Source organism: Hevea brasiliensis, chromosome 7 (assembly GCF_030052815.1).
Source record: "Hevea brasiliensis isolate MT/VB/25A 57/8 chromosome 7, ASM3005281v1, whole genome shotgun sequence".
NCBI classification, from domain to species: Eukaryota; Viridiplantae; Streptophyta; class Magnoliopsida; order Malpighiales; family Euphorbiaceae; genus Hevea; species Hevea brasiliensis.
Window position 1 is genome coordinate 50,137,761 of NC_079499.1, and position 15,801 is coordinate 50,153,561.

The following is a 15,801-nucleotide window of genomic DNA, read 5'->3' on the forward strand; positions in this document are numbered from 1 at the left end:
CTATTATTATTGTTATTATTATTATTGTTATTATTATAAATACTTGAAAGGTTCAATTTAATTAGAGAAAGAAAAAATTAAGAATTAATTGAACTAATTTATTAATTTTACTTAATAAAAATATACACTAATTTTATATGTGTTGTATTTTCACTTTCTGATAAAGAAGTGGTTTATATTTTTATAAAACAAATTCAAGAGAATGTAAGATTTAAATCTATTATATTTATAACTATTGGTAATTTTTAATTAAATTTATTGATGACTATTTTTCTATATTTTTTGAAAATTGTAATATACAATTATTATATAATTTAATTTTCTAAATACAATTCCTTTATATATATATATAAAGTAGGAATGTATTCACAGGAAAATGACATGTAATACTTTCCTTAAAAAATTTGTCACGTGTCACTTTCTATAAATATTCTCTTTTATACTAATTACTATTTAATTTTTTATTTATCTTTTAATTATCATTATTATTTAAAATACTACATTAAAATTTATGATTTAAATTATTATTTTTTTTAATTTAATTTTTTAAAAATTAAGATATTTTTGTAGTTAAATACAATATTTATAAATTATTTATATTATTTTGTAAATACTAATTATTATTTAATTTTTAATTCTTCTTTTAATTATTATTATTTTTGATAATACTACTTCAACATATATTAGTTAAAATGTTATTTTCTTTAAAATCTGATTTTTAAAAAATCAAGACCTTTTATGATTAAATATAATATTTAAAAATTATTTATATTATTTTTTTTATAAATTCATTTATATAAAATATTATTTATCATATGTTACATTTAATAATAATAATAATAATAATAATAATAATAATAATAATAATAATAATAATAATAATAATAAAAGTAATTGGTAACCATTAATTTAAGAAATATTGACTATTAACTTATGATTTCATAATTAATCATAAATACTCTCCTTTATATTAATTATTATTTAATTTTTTTATTTCTCTTTTAATTATCATTATTATTTATAATATTACTTTATTATTTATAATTCAAATTACTATTTTTTAAAAAATTAAAACATTTAGTAATTAAATATAATATTTACAAATAATTTATATTATTTTATAAATACTAATTATTATTTTTTTTATATTTATTATTATTACTTACAATATTACTTTAATATTTATGATTTAAATTATTATTTTTTATTTTAATTTTTAAAAATTAAGATATTTTATGATTAAATATAATATTTAAAAATTACTTATATTATTGTTTTATAAATTCATTTTTGTAAAAATATTATTTACCAAATGTTACTCTCTATTATAATAATAATAATAATAATAATAATAATAATAATAATAATAATAATAATAGATCATTGATAGTAATTAGTTTAAAAAAAAACCCAATAATCAACTATCATATAATTCAATCTTAAATTATTTCATATCTTTAACAAATATTTTTATTACATTATTATATTTTTTATTATAAAATCTTTATTAAAAAATTTGAGAGACAAAAGCATATACATAAAAGTTATAAAAATAAAATATAGAGATTAGACTTATTTATAATTAATATATATTCTTTTATATTAATAATTTAATATTTTTATTTTTCTAAAATTAATTAATGCTTATTATTATTATTATTATTATTATTATTATTATTGCTAACTTATGGTCATTTAATTGAAATAGTCAAGTAAATAAGAAACATTTTACTTTTAAAAAATTAAATTTAAATCTTTTTTTACCATTTTTCAATTAAAAAATATTTAGTTATAAATTATTTTTTTATTTAAATGATTTTCATTTGTTTGTTAATATATAATATCATATGAGATTTTTGATACACATTAAGCACTATTATTTCACCGAGTACTTTTATTTAACCTAAATGTGCTCAAATATTTTTTTATATTTTATTATTTATTTCAAAGTTATTAGTTATCATTATCAAAATTTATTTATTTAATTATTAATTTTTAAAATTTTCTTATTTAATATTTTTAAAATTTTAAATATCTTATTTCATTATAATTATATATCGAATAAAATTATAATTAATATTTTGACTATCTATATTTTATTATAATTAATTTTTATCAAAATTATTTTTAAATTTTAATTAAATATCTATATCTCAGTGCATAAATTATCTCTTAACTATATTTTTATATAGAAGTAGAATTTTAAAGATATATTGTAAATATAATAATATTGAAAATTTAGCTACAAATAAAAATAATTAAGAACAATTAAAGTTACAATATTATAATAATAAAATCTACCTTTTAAAAAATAGTATGTATTTATATTATTTATTTTAATAATAGAAAATTATGACATTTTAAAATTATAAATTTTATGAAATATATTTATTTTATATTACAAATTTATATAAAGTGATAACTATTTTTATCAAATAATTATTTTATAAAAAAAATTGAGATTAATAAAAAAAAATTTATATTTAGATGTAATAATTTTAAAAATAATATAATAGAACGTTATTTTTAATTTATAATAATATTATGTATTTTTATTACTATTGAAATTAAATAATTCAATTCATTATTGACAATTTGATAATTTTTTATTATATTAATAATAAAAAATATTATATTTATACCTTTTTAAAATAATATTATTTTCTTATTAATTTAGTATATTTTTTATAATTTATAAAAAATAAATATCGATTTACATAAATTATGAGATAAAATATAAAAATTTTATGAAATTTAAATTATTTTTTAAATAAAATACTTTAATTAAATTTTAAATAAAATAATCATAAAAATTACTCTTAATAAATATATAAAAAAATTAAATAGGTATTTTATTTAATTATAATATAAATTAATTAAAAATTTATTATTATGATAGATAAAAATTTATTCAAATTATATTAAATAAGAGATAAATTTTAATTTAAAATTAATTTAATAATAATAATTTATTTTATTTAAAATATAATTAAAAATTAAATTAAAAAATAAAAATTATAAATTAATCATACATAACATGAGTATTATGCTTAGTTATAAGCAGATATCACAAACTCATTTGTATAATTAAATTGAGAATTGCACGTTTAGATATATAGTAAATGATTTTTAATGACTTGAAAAAAAAGGTAAATGATTTCTTAGTATGATAAAAATTGAAAATTCATTTTCTTAATTTAGTTATTTGAAAAAAAATTTTGAATTGTTGATAAAAATCTCTTGATTTCGACGGCTAACGAAGTACCTTCGGTAAAGCCACTCTATCCCGTCTATCCCGAAAGGGCCACTAATTCAACAGTAGCAATCAAGTACAAAAAACCCCATCATAAGCCAATCTATCTGCAACTCAGGGACTTACAATCCAAATTCATCACAAAATTTCACATCGAACGATTCGGAAAAGGAGACATTATTATTTTCCACAACGATTGACAACACCAGATCATTGCTTATCGTTACCTTCCTGCGTACGATAGCGAATATACCTAATAATAAGGCTCGAGTGAAAATCTCTTCCGTTCACTATATCGCTCAACTACACTCTCTATAGAGCCCTCTCTCTCTCTCTCTCTCTCTCTCTCTCTCTGTGAAAAGCTCACAAAAGTAAAAATTGGTGACTTTTCAGTTATCAGGTATCGATCGCTTTTATTTTATGCTTTTTGGCTTATTTTTCTGGTTCGTTATTTGCATGAATTTGCAGCAAAATTCAACAGTAATAGATCGTACAATGTAAATTTCTGAGTGGCTTTCAGTAGTGTGAAAATCGAATTGGATTGCTTTCATGGATGTCGACATGGATGATCAAGTCTCGATCTCCAAGAAACTCAAGCACGACGAGGTAGATTTTTTCGTTTTTTGATCATATTTCTAATTATGGCAAGTTTAGGGTTGAAGTTTTAAATTGAATTGGATTTTTTTTTCTTGCGAAATTGGTGTAATTTCGTCTTAGTTTTTGATTTTTGATGGATTATAAGCGCCGAATTTTGATTGATCGTGATTTGACCTCTGAGTCTTGATCGTAGATGAAATTTTTTTGCGAGAGAATTGGTTGCAAGAAAGTTGAGTTACTGTTGTTTGGTTAAGTGGAAAAGGTGAATTCAGACCCAGGACTTGTGCATAAGTTAGAAAATTAGTAGGTGGAAAGAAGGTGCTTGTTTTGTTCTGGTTTGCTTTTCTCATCGGGTTTCTCTGTTGCCAAATGGATTTTATGTTACAAATTTGGCTGTTTGTTTGCTATTCTTTCCTGTCCTTGTTAGTATCATTTCTGACAAAATTGAAAATGCACTTTGTTCAATTGGTAACTGTTTAATTTGTGTCATTATATATATTATGTTTGTTGTGTGCTAGACGATTCTCTGGGTGATGTTTATCTGAAAGTTTTGGATTTATACGGGTAATAGCTAATTCTTATTACTTAAACTTCAAAATTGGATGAACTAATTTAGGAAAACAAATTGGCATTGAGGATAGATTTTTGGCAAAATATAGGAAATGATACTATATAAATTTGAATGCACAGTTATGGTTGGGCTAGAATTTGGAAGTAGCATTGATTACTTGGAACTGTACAACTTGCCCGAATTTTTTCCTTACATTATGAAAGTTGTGGCAGACATGTTGCTATTTTCCAAGCTTATTATGACTCATTCAATTCTTGTATTTTTATCCAGCTCCATAAACTTCTACTCATGCAATCCTTTGTAAGAATGATACATGGAATTCAAGTATTAGCTTTCACCTGTGTATTTGAATGCAATTACCTGGGAATTTTAATAATACTCCAACAGTAGCTTCAATTTTTAGCTATTTATGAAAATCAGCCTTTTCTTTCTCACCTGAAAGCCTATTGTTTTTAACTTTCCAAATGTCACAATTGAATAGAAAGATTTTGTTTTTGACATACAAAATGGAGGTTTGATTCTGTTGTGTAAAAACTGGTTGACAAATCATAGTTTCACGTATCTTAACTGGTTGTGTTAATTGGACTCTTTATTATGGTACTGGAACTCCTTCTCACTCTCATTAACATGTTCCCACAATTGGGTGTCCATGGATTGCATTTTGATATATTACCACTTCTATATTGAAATGCTTTACAAGGGTTTTCTGTTAGCATATGTGATTTCCCAAGTTAAGGATGCAATCTTCTTGTTTAGGTTCTATGTGATGTAATGGATGTTGAAAGTGTTCTAGAGCCCTCTGAAGTTTTGATTGGTCATGAAAAAGCTGACGCATGTTCCAAGGGAAAATCAAAAGTAGGTTATGATGATACATGGCCACATCACATTAAGGTATATCATTGGAATTTATAATTAATTATAGGCTGTCTCAGGGTAGCTTTTTTTTTTTGTTCTAAATATCAACACTGTTTGGTATGTATTTTTGTTCATTTTTCAGGATGCTTCATCATGTAATCCTGGGATTTCTACTAGCGTAGCAGGATCTGTTGATAGTGTTGATCATCTAAAGAGTTCCAATTCTGGATCAATTAATATAAACAATATCAACAGTTCCAATTCTGACTTATCATATCATGATGATGAAATTTGTGATGATGGTGGTGATTATGTTGATGATAATTCTGATTATGATGCCAATGATGACTACTTGTATGAAGATGATTATTTGGCTATCCAATCTCAATTTGATAATGTGGATCTTCCACCTGGAATAGAGGCATCACTTCCTTGGCTGAAGGATCCTGCTCCTTCTGGAATTGTCACATCAGGTACAAGCAATTCAACTATTGCAGATCTTTTTGAAAGCAAGGGGAAGGATGCTGCATCAGGTATTGCTGAAACAAAAAGGACATTAATTACTTCCAGTTGTTCTGGAAATAGAAGTCCAGCAGAAGCTACAAGTAGTTCTGCAGTTACTGCAGAATCGAGTTCTAATGGGGAAGTCATAGACAATGAAGAAAATGGTATCATTCGAAAATTTAAGAACTTTAAACAATTTGATACTGTGGAAGATTTCTCAGATCATCACTATAGCCGTATGGGCTTCTCAGGGCAGCAGGTAAGTGAATTATAGATGAATCTCTCTGTCAACCTATATTTTGTTACTAAAACTTGTATGCCTAATGAACTTAAACTCATTCCCTTTTTTTGTTAGCAGCCCAAGAGTTGGGCGAAGAGAATTCAAGAGGAATGGAAAATTTTGGAGAAGGACTTACCAGGTGAGTTCAAATTTTACTTATAATGACAAGTTTGGGAGTACTTTTTGTTTGACTCAGAAGTTTTTTATATCTTAGTGGGCTGATTTCAATTTTGCTCACTGATGTTTGCGTTAACCTCCATTGTGCTCATTGGGGAAAAAAATGTGTTCTGTGAGAAGATCCTAATTGTGGGATAATGTCAATTGGACCGTGGCTATTGGTTGCTACCTGTTTCACGGTTTGACGTGCTAATGTGGTGGGTGGAAATTATTTTCAAATTGTTAAAATTGACTAATGGTCCCACATCTGAGTTTAAGAGTTTTCCCTTATTTTTCTTCTCCTCCCTTCTCTGGTCTTTCCCTTCCACCTCTCTCTCTCTCTCTCTCTCACTCTCTCTCTCTCTGTTGCTGTCTATCTCTCTTGTTCTTCCCTATCTCTAAAGTATAAACTCAACACATCCAGATTTCTTTTCGTTAAACCAACAAAATGCAAGATGCACAATTAAAGAACAACTCCACAGTACAAATAAAAACAAAGGGCATGTTTTTTGAGCCAAACCCTACAGAATGCACAATGCACGATCAATCCAAAATTCTATATGATGCACTGATTGGCACAAAGCCCAGATGCATCACAAACCATAATCAAAAAACCCCAGCGCATATCAAATTCTCTACGGTTCACCTAGGAGCTCTCTCACGAATGACTTAAGGCAAGAAGCGACAATGAATAGCAACAATAACTTGTTGCATGTGACAGCAGCGGCACAATGGCATATACCTTAAGCTTGACGATCGGTTAGGGCAGGGCCTAAAACAATAGGCCTTAATCTTGCTGATCAACAAGGACAAGGCCTCAACAACAGGAATTAAGTTGAATGATTTGAAGGTTGGAAATCAGAGAGAGCTAGCATTGGGTAATGATTTGGAGGTTGGAAGTGAGGGAGAGCATCAGAGAAGGGGTTGGCTGTTTTGGTGAGATACAAATGTGACGGGTTGGGGTAAAGGGGCTTGATGGAGGAGTAGGAGGAGATGAAGAGGGTTTTGTAGGGTTTAAGTCTAATGGATGAGAATCAACAAGAACTGAAAAGAGATGAAGCTTTGGATTTAGTGAAGCTATTGAAATGTAGAAGAAAGCCAGACGAGCTAGAATTGGAGAAATAGAGGAACAGAAGAACAACAGAGGAAGAGAGAGAGACAAAAGGAGTTGTCCTATAAAAGCAATTTCTCACTGTCAGATGAGCAGGCACAATTGGTTAACGGGCTGCTATAGGTAATAGTGCTCCAATTGATACTCTATGCCAATTGTTATTTTCATGGAACATATTTTTAATGGACACATTGGGGTTTAGTGCAATCATCAGTGAACACTCTTGAAATTAGTCATATCTTAGCATCTCTATTTCTTGATAATTATTCTATCCATTAGTTGAAAACTTCTTTTTTATGCGGTTGTTACACTGCATTAGTTGGTTAGATGACTCTAAGCCTCGTTCTCTCTCTAAATTCAATAGATACAATATCTGTTAGAGTTTATGAAGCAAGGATGGAACTTTTGAGGGCTGTCATTATAGGACCTGCTGGTACTCCTTATCATGATGGCCTTTTTGTCTTTGACTGTCTCTTCCCCCCTAACTATCCTGATACACCTCCGCACGTATTTTGTTGTAGTCTTATCCTTTCAATAATATGAATTATCCTTATTTGTGTTTAATTGTGAATTTCTACTGTTAGATGGTCTACTACTATTCAGGTGGGCTTCGATTGAATCCGAATTTGTATGAATGTGGGAAAGTCTGCCTCAGCCTTTTGGGAACATGGAGTGGGAAACAGAATGAGATGTGGATCCCAGGGACGTCAACCATGCTTCAAGTTTTGGTTTCTATTCAAGCTCTCATTCTTAATGCAAAGCCCTTCTTTAATGAGCCTGGATATGAATCATCTTATGTTGGTGTGGAGGGGGATAGAAGATCCAGGAAGTACAATGAGGATGTGTTTATCTTATCTTTGAAGACAATGATGTACACACTTCGAAGGCCGCCCAAGGTACAACCTGACTAAAATCTATTAGTTTATTGCTCTTCTTGCTCTCAGGTTCTGCCTCCCTCCCCTCTCCTTTCTTTCCCTGGTTTTTGAATTTTCTTATCCTCCTCCTTTAAGAATTATTGCTTAGAGATTTGATTCATTAAGGTGTCCAAAAGTTCTTTTCTTTTCTCTTTGGATCGTTTCACTGAGCAGAACTTGACCAAAATTGGGTGCGTTCTTGCTCCAGGCCTTCTTTGACCCTGGCATATAAATCTAATGTTGATGTGAAGTTTTGCTTTCTAAACATTGATCTTGGACTCCAGGCTTCTTATTGTGGCTGATCAGAGTAATTAAGAAATCTGAGCTTGTCTAATTTGGAAATTGTTAGATGGTTTTACTCATAAATTTTTAGCACTCAACACCCCTCCCTCAAAAAAAAAAGGGAGGGAAAAAAAAGGCTATTCAATATGATTCTGCGCTTGCACGTGCGTAACTGTTTACACTACCAAATTTAGACATTTACATGACTGGAAATTTTGTTTCTGACTTCCAAAGACAATGAGTTAATTAACCAAGTTTGCTTGCAGTATTTTGAAGATTATGTCATTGGTCATTTTCACATGCGTGCATGTGATATTCTGGTAGCATGTAGAGCATATATGGATGGTGCTACAGTGGGTTCTGTTGCAGTAAAAGATGGAGTAGCTGACATTGATAACGCCGACAGGAGTGCCTCCAGTGAATTTAAAGTAACACTAAGAAAGATGGTAAATGTTCTGATTACAACCTTCACTAGACTTGGGTCAATAGAATGTGAGCAGTTTCGAATTAATGACTAAAATGAAATTAAAAAGAAGCTGAAAGCAGGGGGAGGAGAGGGAGGAAAGTACAGTGGGGTCGCAAAGCCACGATGGGGCTGATATAGAGTGGGTCATGGAAGGCCTTTTTTATCAGAGTTTTTGACAAATTAGGCTGGACCGTGCCAGTTTAAGAAGTCTACTCGCTTTTTTATTCTAGGGTGTTGATGTTACCACGGTGACTACTGGATTTAGAGTTGTTCTTTCTTTCTTTCTTTTTTTTTTTTTTCACGGTAGCTGATTAAAATGGGTACTCGGGGTTTCTTGTCCATATACATTATTGAAAAGCAATTAGCATAGTGGATTTATTTTGGGTTGTAACTTAAATGTTATAATGCTTTAAATAGGTCTTTTGTTTTGCAGTTGTTCATTTTCGATAATGATATACTAATAATAGCTGGATACTGAAGTAGATTATTGTACAGAATGGTCATAACATGTTTTGAGTTTTAATTTTGAAATAGCTTCTATTTTTTCATGGTGAGTATTAGCAGCTTTTTTTTTTTTTTTTGGTTTTTGAGTATTATTTTCATCTTGTCAGAACAGACGTCAATACCCATTGATTACAGCTGTTGGCGTCTTATTTTTCAGAAAAGGATTATTTATATGCAATATTATTATAAGATAATAGCAGTCATATTTTTTGTCGGAATTGGTTGAGTTTACCCCAAAGAGCTTGTGTCACAATGATGTTTAGACACTGTAAATAACAGATGGTGGGAACATTAAAGAGAGAACAAAACTCGAAAAGAAAATAATCTTATTTTTTATTTATTCTATAATTAATTGATAAGAAAACAGGGAGAGAAGAAAATTTTTAAGGGAAAATAAATTCTAGATTTCTCTCTATTTTTTCATTAAATTGGAAGGAAAGTGAAAGGAATATATTTAAAATTATAAAATTTGTTAGTTTTTTTTTTTGAATATTGAGGACTATAATTGAAATTTTATTATTATAAAAATCTTTCATGTAATATTATCTTCTGAGTATTAAAGCATAATAGAAAAAATTTAGTTTCTCTCTTCATCACTGTCTACTTTTATTTTCTTTCCATTATTTTCGTTTTTGTTTATCAGACTTTAGTTTTTTTTTTTTTTTTTTTTTTTTTTTTTTTTTTTTTTTTAAAAAAAAAAAGGAAGAAATGAATTCCAAGTAGGTAACATAGAAAGTAGGTAATTGAGTTGAATCATGGGGTTACATTTAAAGGAGACATTACGTAACATGTTAGAGACGTGAGCAGCTTTGTTACAAGATCTATTGACGCAAGCATAAGCATATGTTTAAGTGGATTAAAAAAACCAGCTACGGTCTGTATGTCTGAAATGATTCCTCGAACCTTTAGTGGGAATTGTTCCCCTTTTAGAGCTTGAATTACAGCACTCAAGTCCGTCACCTTCAAGAATGATGGCATAGAAGCTTGTGGATTTGGCTACCTCTTTACAGGCTAAGGCCTCAGGAATCAAGGGAGAGCAAATTCCTTTACCATCTTGGCTGTACAACCCAAAGCATTAGAAATTGATCTTGACATGTGGCTGATGCAGAACCTTGGTTGGCTTTCATGTCTAATCCTGCATCAAAGTTGATTTTTATAACCCCTTCTGCGGTGCTTCCCATTGAAGTTGATGGTCTATTGGCTAATGATGGGGAATCATCTCCTCTTACCTTGATTTAGTATAATCATCGAAATATCTTTAGGGATTGAGGGGGACCTCTTGATAACTGTTCATTGATTGTTGAAAGTGAATTCATTTCATCATATCTAAATCCGCCAAAGAATGAAAATTGTTGCACTAGTAACTCATTTCCTTGGCTTAGGGAAGACACGTCTCTTAAGATTTGCAGCTAATAATCAATCAAGGATGAACCCTGTATGGCAGTGGACTGAAGACGTGAGGGTGAATGTATCCATATAGCTGCAGCTTTGGGACCCAAACAAAACACCATAGGTAGACTCAACATCACCATAAAAGGCACAGTATTGATCTATATGAGGAAGACAATGTAGGATAGGATCTTTAGTTGGCAAGTTCTCAGAGAGAATACTCCATAAAAAAAATGGAGAGCTTGCTTGGAATAAGGAATTTCCATATATTCTTCCAGAAAGAGGCATTGTCATTTTGCGGATTTGTACTTGGTCCATCTCTAAAGTTTTCCTTCTGTTCATGTTAGATTTCCGAGCTAAATAATATCCAGATTTTACCGAGTAAACCCCATACCAATCATAGTGCCAAACTAACATGTTCTTTTTCCGAAAAAGAGAAATTGGGAGAGCCAGGATATTGGACACTTTGCTCTTCAAAATTATCCTTTAATACATGGATGTTCCAATTATTAGTGGAGTGGTCTATAAGTTGAGTGACCTAGGCTATGGATGGATTATGATTGGATTTGACTGGTGGACACCCTAGAAAGGATTGTGGTATATCCATTTGTCCATCTTACAAAGGATCAAATCTCCCTTTCCTATGTGCCATCTGACCCTTCTCTCTAATACTTGTCTTCCACATAAAATGCGTTGCCAATCCCAAAATGGTTTGCTACCTCTACTAGCCTGCATGAAGGAAGATGCTGGGAAATGATTGCCCATTAGGACTCAAGCCAAAATCGAATTAGGTTTATTTATTATTCTCCATCCTTGCTTAGCCAACAATGTTATATTAAAGGCTTTCAATTCCCTAAATTCAAGACCACCTTGAAATTTCGAACTGTACATCGTACTCCAACTAGCCCAATTCATTCTTTCTTCATTATGCTTTTGGCCTCACCAAAACTTTGAAAGTAAGTTGTTGATTTTCTTACACAGCAAAGCGAGGATTTTGAAGTAGGACACAGCATAAGTGGGTATAGCTGAGGCAATAGCTTTGATGAGAATCTCTTTTCCTCCTTTTGATAACATTTGCTCTTTCCAACCTATGGTTTTTCTCATTATTTGATCTTTAATAATTGCAAAAGTCTTATGCTTAAATCGAGGTATAGCTGACGAAAGGCCGAGAAACCTGTCTTGACTATTAACATTAGCAATATTTAAGATAGAAAATATGTTTTGTCTTATACCTTGAGGGATATTTTTACTGAAGACAATAGCCGACTTGCTATAGTTGATATTTTGTTCACTTGCTTTTGAATAACTATTGAGAGTTGAATTGATGAGCCGAGCATGTTCTTCTGAAGCTTTGGAAAAGATAACTAAATCATTTGCAAACAATAAGTGAGTAATAGAGGGGGCTTTGTCTAGAAATGGACAAGCCCTGCAAATGAGAATTCTTAATTTTGTAGGATAATCCTTCAGCACAAATTAATAAAAGGTAGGGGAAAATAGGGTCTCCCTATTTCAGTCCTCTTGGCGGTCTGATGCACCTGGATTTGTGGCCATTGATTTGCAAAGTATATAAGCTGTTGTGGCGCATTTCATTATCTATTTAATCTACCAAACATCGAAGCCAAAGATAGAAAGCATATGTTGTTGATAATTCTATTCAACACACTCATACGCTTTGTTAATATATAATTTCACAGGCATCCCATAATTCTTCTCTTTCTTTCGAATATTGAGAAAATGCAAAAGCTCATGACTAATCAAAATATTATTTGATATGAGTCTTCTTTTTGCAAAAGGACTTTGCTCACTGCCAATTATAGAATTCATGATTGGTTGCTCACTGCCAATTATAGAATCCATGATTGGTTAAATGTTAGATGTTATAATATACCCGTTAAATGAATAATTGACCAATGATGTATTGATGTTGAGAAAGTGGGGAATTGAGCAAATCTTCCTTTGCCTCTACTTCTGTGCCCTTGCCTTTAAAAAGTCTTGTGTAGCGGAAATTATCTTTTAAAAATAATTAGTTTAAAAAGTTTCATGGATAAAATAGTTATAGATGGATTATAATAATAAAAAAATAATACTTTTTTTCTTTACTATTAACTTAATTTAATATATATATATATATATGAATTTAAAATCTTCACTTTTTATATTTTTGGGAGCAAAAAAATCTAATTGAATTATTTATTATATTTTAGCAAAAAAAATTAATACATATCTTCATTTTCATTTTTTTACATGACTCAACAGAAAAGACTATGATATGGTTCTTCTTTTATTATTAAAAGTTATTATTATTATTATTATTATTATTACGATGAAAATAGGTTCTAAGTGCTAGTCTTTGCAACGTATTATTAGTCTCCAATGTCCTATTGGATAAAACGTTTTAATGTATATAGCTGCTCAAAAAGGAAGTATAGGAAGAGCATTAGAATTCAGGCGGGGCTTAGATTTTTATTAGGGGTGGTAATTTTACACACAATCAGCGAACATGACACGAAAATATAAGGTTTGGGTTAAACTTATTCTTATTCGTGTCAATCAATTTATGATACAGTTATTAATCGTGTTGTGTCACGGGTTAACACGCTTAATCGACTTGACACATTTATGATACGATTTAATATTCGTATCACGTGTTGACCCATGATCCACTAACCCATTTAACCCACTATGACTCATGAACCCACTTATATAGCATGTTAAATGGATTAAGTCGTGTTAAACCGTGTTAAATAGGTTATTTCGTGTTAAATAGGTCGTGTCATGTTGAATACACCTAATACAATTTAATATTAATCGTGTCGTGTCGTGTAACCCGTATAATAGATGGGTTGTGTTCAGATTTAAATTTTTGACATGATTTGTTAATCGTGTCATGTTTGTGTTAATCTTATCAGATTCGTGTCGTGTATTGACACGACACGAACACGACCCATCAATTCGAATTGCCACTCCTAATTTTTATTGAGCTTAAATTCAATTTTAATAGAGATATTGGAGTTTGATTTGTTTAAATTTTATTAGATTTGAATTCAATTCATATTTGAATCATTTATTAAATTTGTGATTGAATTTAGCTCATTTATTAAATTCACAAGTTAAGTTCATATTTAGTTCTTTTATTAAATTTGTGAGTTTGAATAATTGAATTTAATTGGCCAAATATATAAATTTATTTTTGAACTTTGCCAAAAAAAAGTCTAGTGACACTCTCAACTTTTAAAATATCCTATTACACATTTTAACTTTCATTTTTTGACATTAATGTAATCCTGTAATCCTAATTAGGAATATGTGTGATTAAACATGATATGGAGCGAGAGCTAAAAAAATAATAATGACATCAATTTTTTTTTTTTAAGCATGATCTAGGAGTTGTACTATATTATGTAATATGTTTAATTCTATATTGTATACGTATATTATCGTTGAAAATTATATAATTTAAAAATAGCTAACATATATATTATATGATATGATATATATTATAAATACACTTCAAAACTTAAATGTTAATTAAAGTATGATATTTTTGTGAAAATAATTGCATAAAGTTATTTCCAGAATAGAATCAGAATCATACCAAACTAAATCAGAACTGAAAAATCAAGAATCATGTCCAATCAGAATCGAAACAAAGAAGAATCGAATTGAAATTATACTAAAATTTTGGTTCAATTATGGTTCTTAGACAGACTCCAAACTAGAATCAAAATTGCAAACGCCTACTTGATACCACCCAAAGGCTCAATCCACATCCACCTTCCAATGTTTAAGTAAGAATCAATATTATAGAACCAGAAATCAAAACCCTTGAAAACAAAGATTGCAAGAAGAACTAAATAGCCCTTAATTTGAGGGAGAATTTGCCGTAGAGATCATTGATTGTCCAAAACTCCATAACAAAGAATTGTAACAAAGGAAATGAACGAAGACGCGGGTAAGGGTTGAGTCACTGAATCCTCGATTTTGCTATAGAAGGAGCGGATGTCTCTTCCATCCTTGAGATCAAGGCCTAGCTCTACAAATCGTACGAGGAGGCCAAGGTTTCCAAGCAATACTCCACTATTTTAGATGTCAATTACCACCATGCCAAGTAGAGAGATTAACTCCTCCTGATCCCTTCTCCACCATGAACTCAATTGTTGAATCTTGTGCTTTCGAGTACGTCTTTTTTTCATTTCTCTTTAGATACATATGACTCTTTTTTTATACATATATCTGTGTAATTATGCTGTTGGATTAAGGGTTTTTTTTTTCATGGACAAGTAGGAGCTTAAAGTGATCAATAATGGATTGGTCGTCTATGCAACAATAGAAGTTAAGAGGTATATGATTAGTTGGTAAAAGCAGAGCTTTTTTAATGAGACATATAAGAAGTATTGTGTTGATGTTTTCCACAAGAGCCTTGAGCAAGAGAAGTTATAGCAACTACAAAGCCATGATTTTGAAAGTATAGCAACTACACAAGTCTCATTAATTCTTCTTCCTAAATTTAAATAATCTTGATTTTCTTCCATTTTTAGAAATTTTAGAGTTTAGGGAACAAATCAAAATTTACCTTGAAACCATACACAAAGAACATAAGGACGAAGATAGAGAAGAAAATTTAGTAGAGATTGTGAATTAGAATGAGAAAGACAATAAAAAAAACGCCATTGAACAAGAGGATAACATTAAAGATAAAAAAAAAAAAAAAGCTACGTGTAAGGTCATTATTGGGCAAATAAATTTTGACAACTGTCCCTGAACTTATCTAGTTGTAATATTACAGTCTCTCAGCTTAAAAATGTAATATAAAATCCCATCAACTTTTAAATTGTGCACAGTAAAATCTTTCTAATATCCAATTATCAGTTTTTCAATTAAACAGTCTGACGATTCTAGTATAGAGCTTAGTCAATATT

The 15,801-nt window shown here is 29.6% G+C and overlaps 1 protein-coding gene across 4 annotated transcripts; it reads left to right on the plus strand.

Moving 5' to 3' along the window:
- Positions 1-3,511: 3,511 nt before the first annotated feature.
- LOC131168833 (putative ubiquitin-conjugating enzyme E2 38) lies at positions 3,512-9,537 on the plus strand. 4 transcript variants are annotated; one of them, XM_058150089.1, is made up of 8 exons: positions 3,512-3,653; positions 3,774-3,859; positions 5,178-5,312; positions 5,419-6,039; positions 6,136-6,199; positions 7,692-7,830; positions 7,911-8,223; positions 8,790-9,537. In XM_058150089.1, the coding sequence occupies exons 2-8, from the start codon at positions 3,803-3,805 to the stop codon at positions 9,039-9,041; spliced, it is 1,581 nt and encodes a 526-aa protein (XP_058006072.1). In that variant the 5' UTR covers positions 3,512-3,653; positions 3,774-3,802; the 3' UTR covers positions 9,042-9,537. The 4 variants fall into 4 exon arrangements, with proteins under 4 accessions (XP_058006072.1, XP_058006075.1, XP_058006073.1 ...); XM_058150092.1 differs by having other exon boundaries at positions 6,139-6,199; XM_058150090.1 differs by having other exon boundaries at positions 3,545-3,653; positions 3,722-3,859.
- Positions 9,538-15,801: the final 6,264 nt, after the last annotated feature.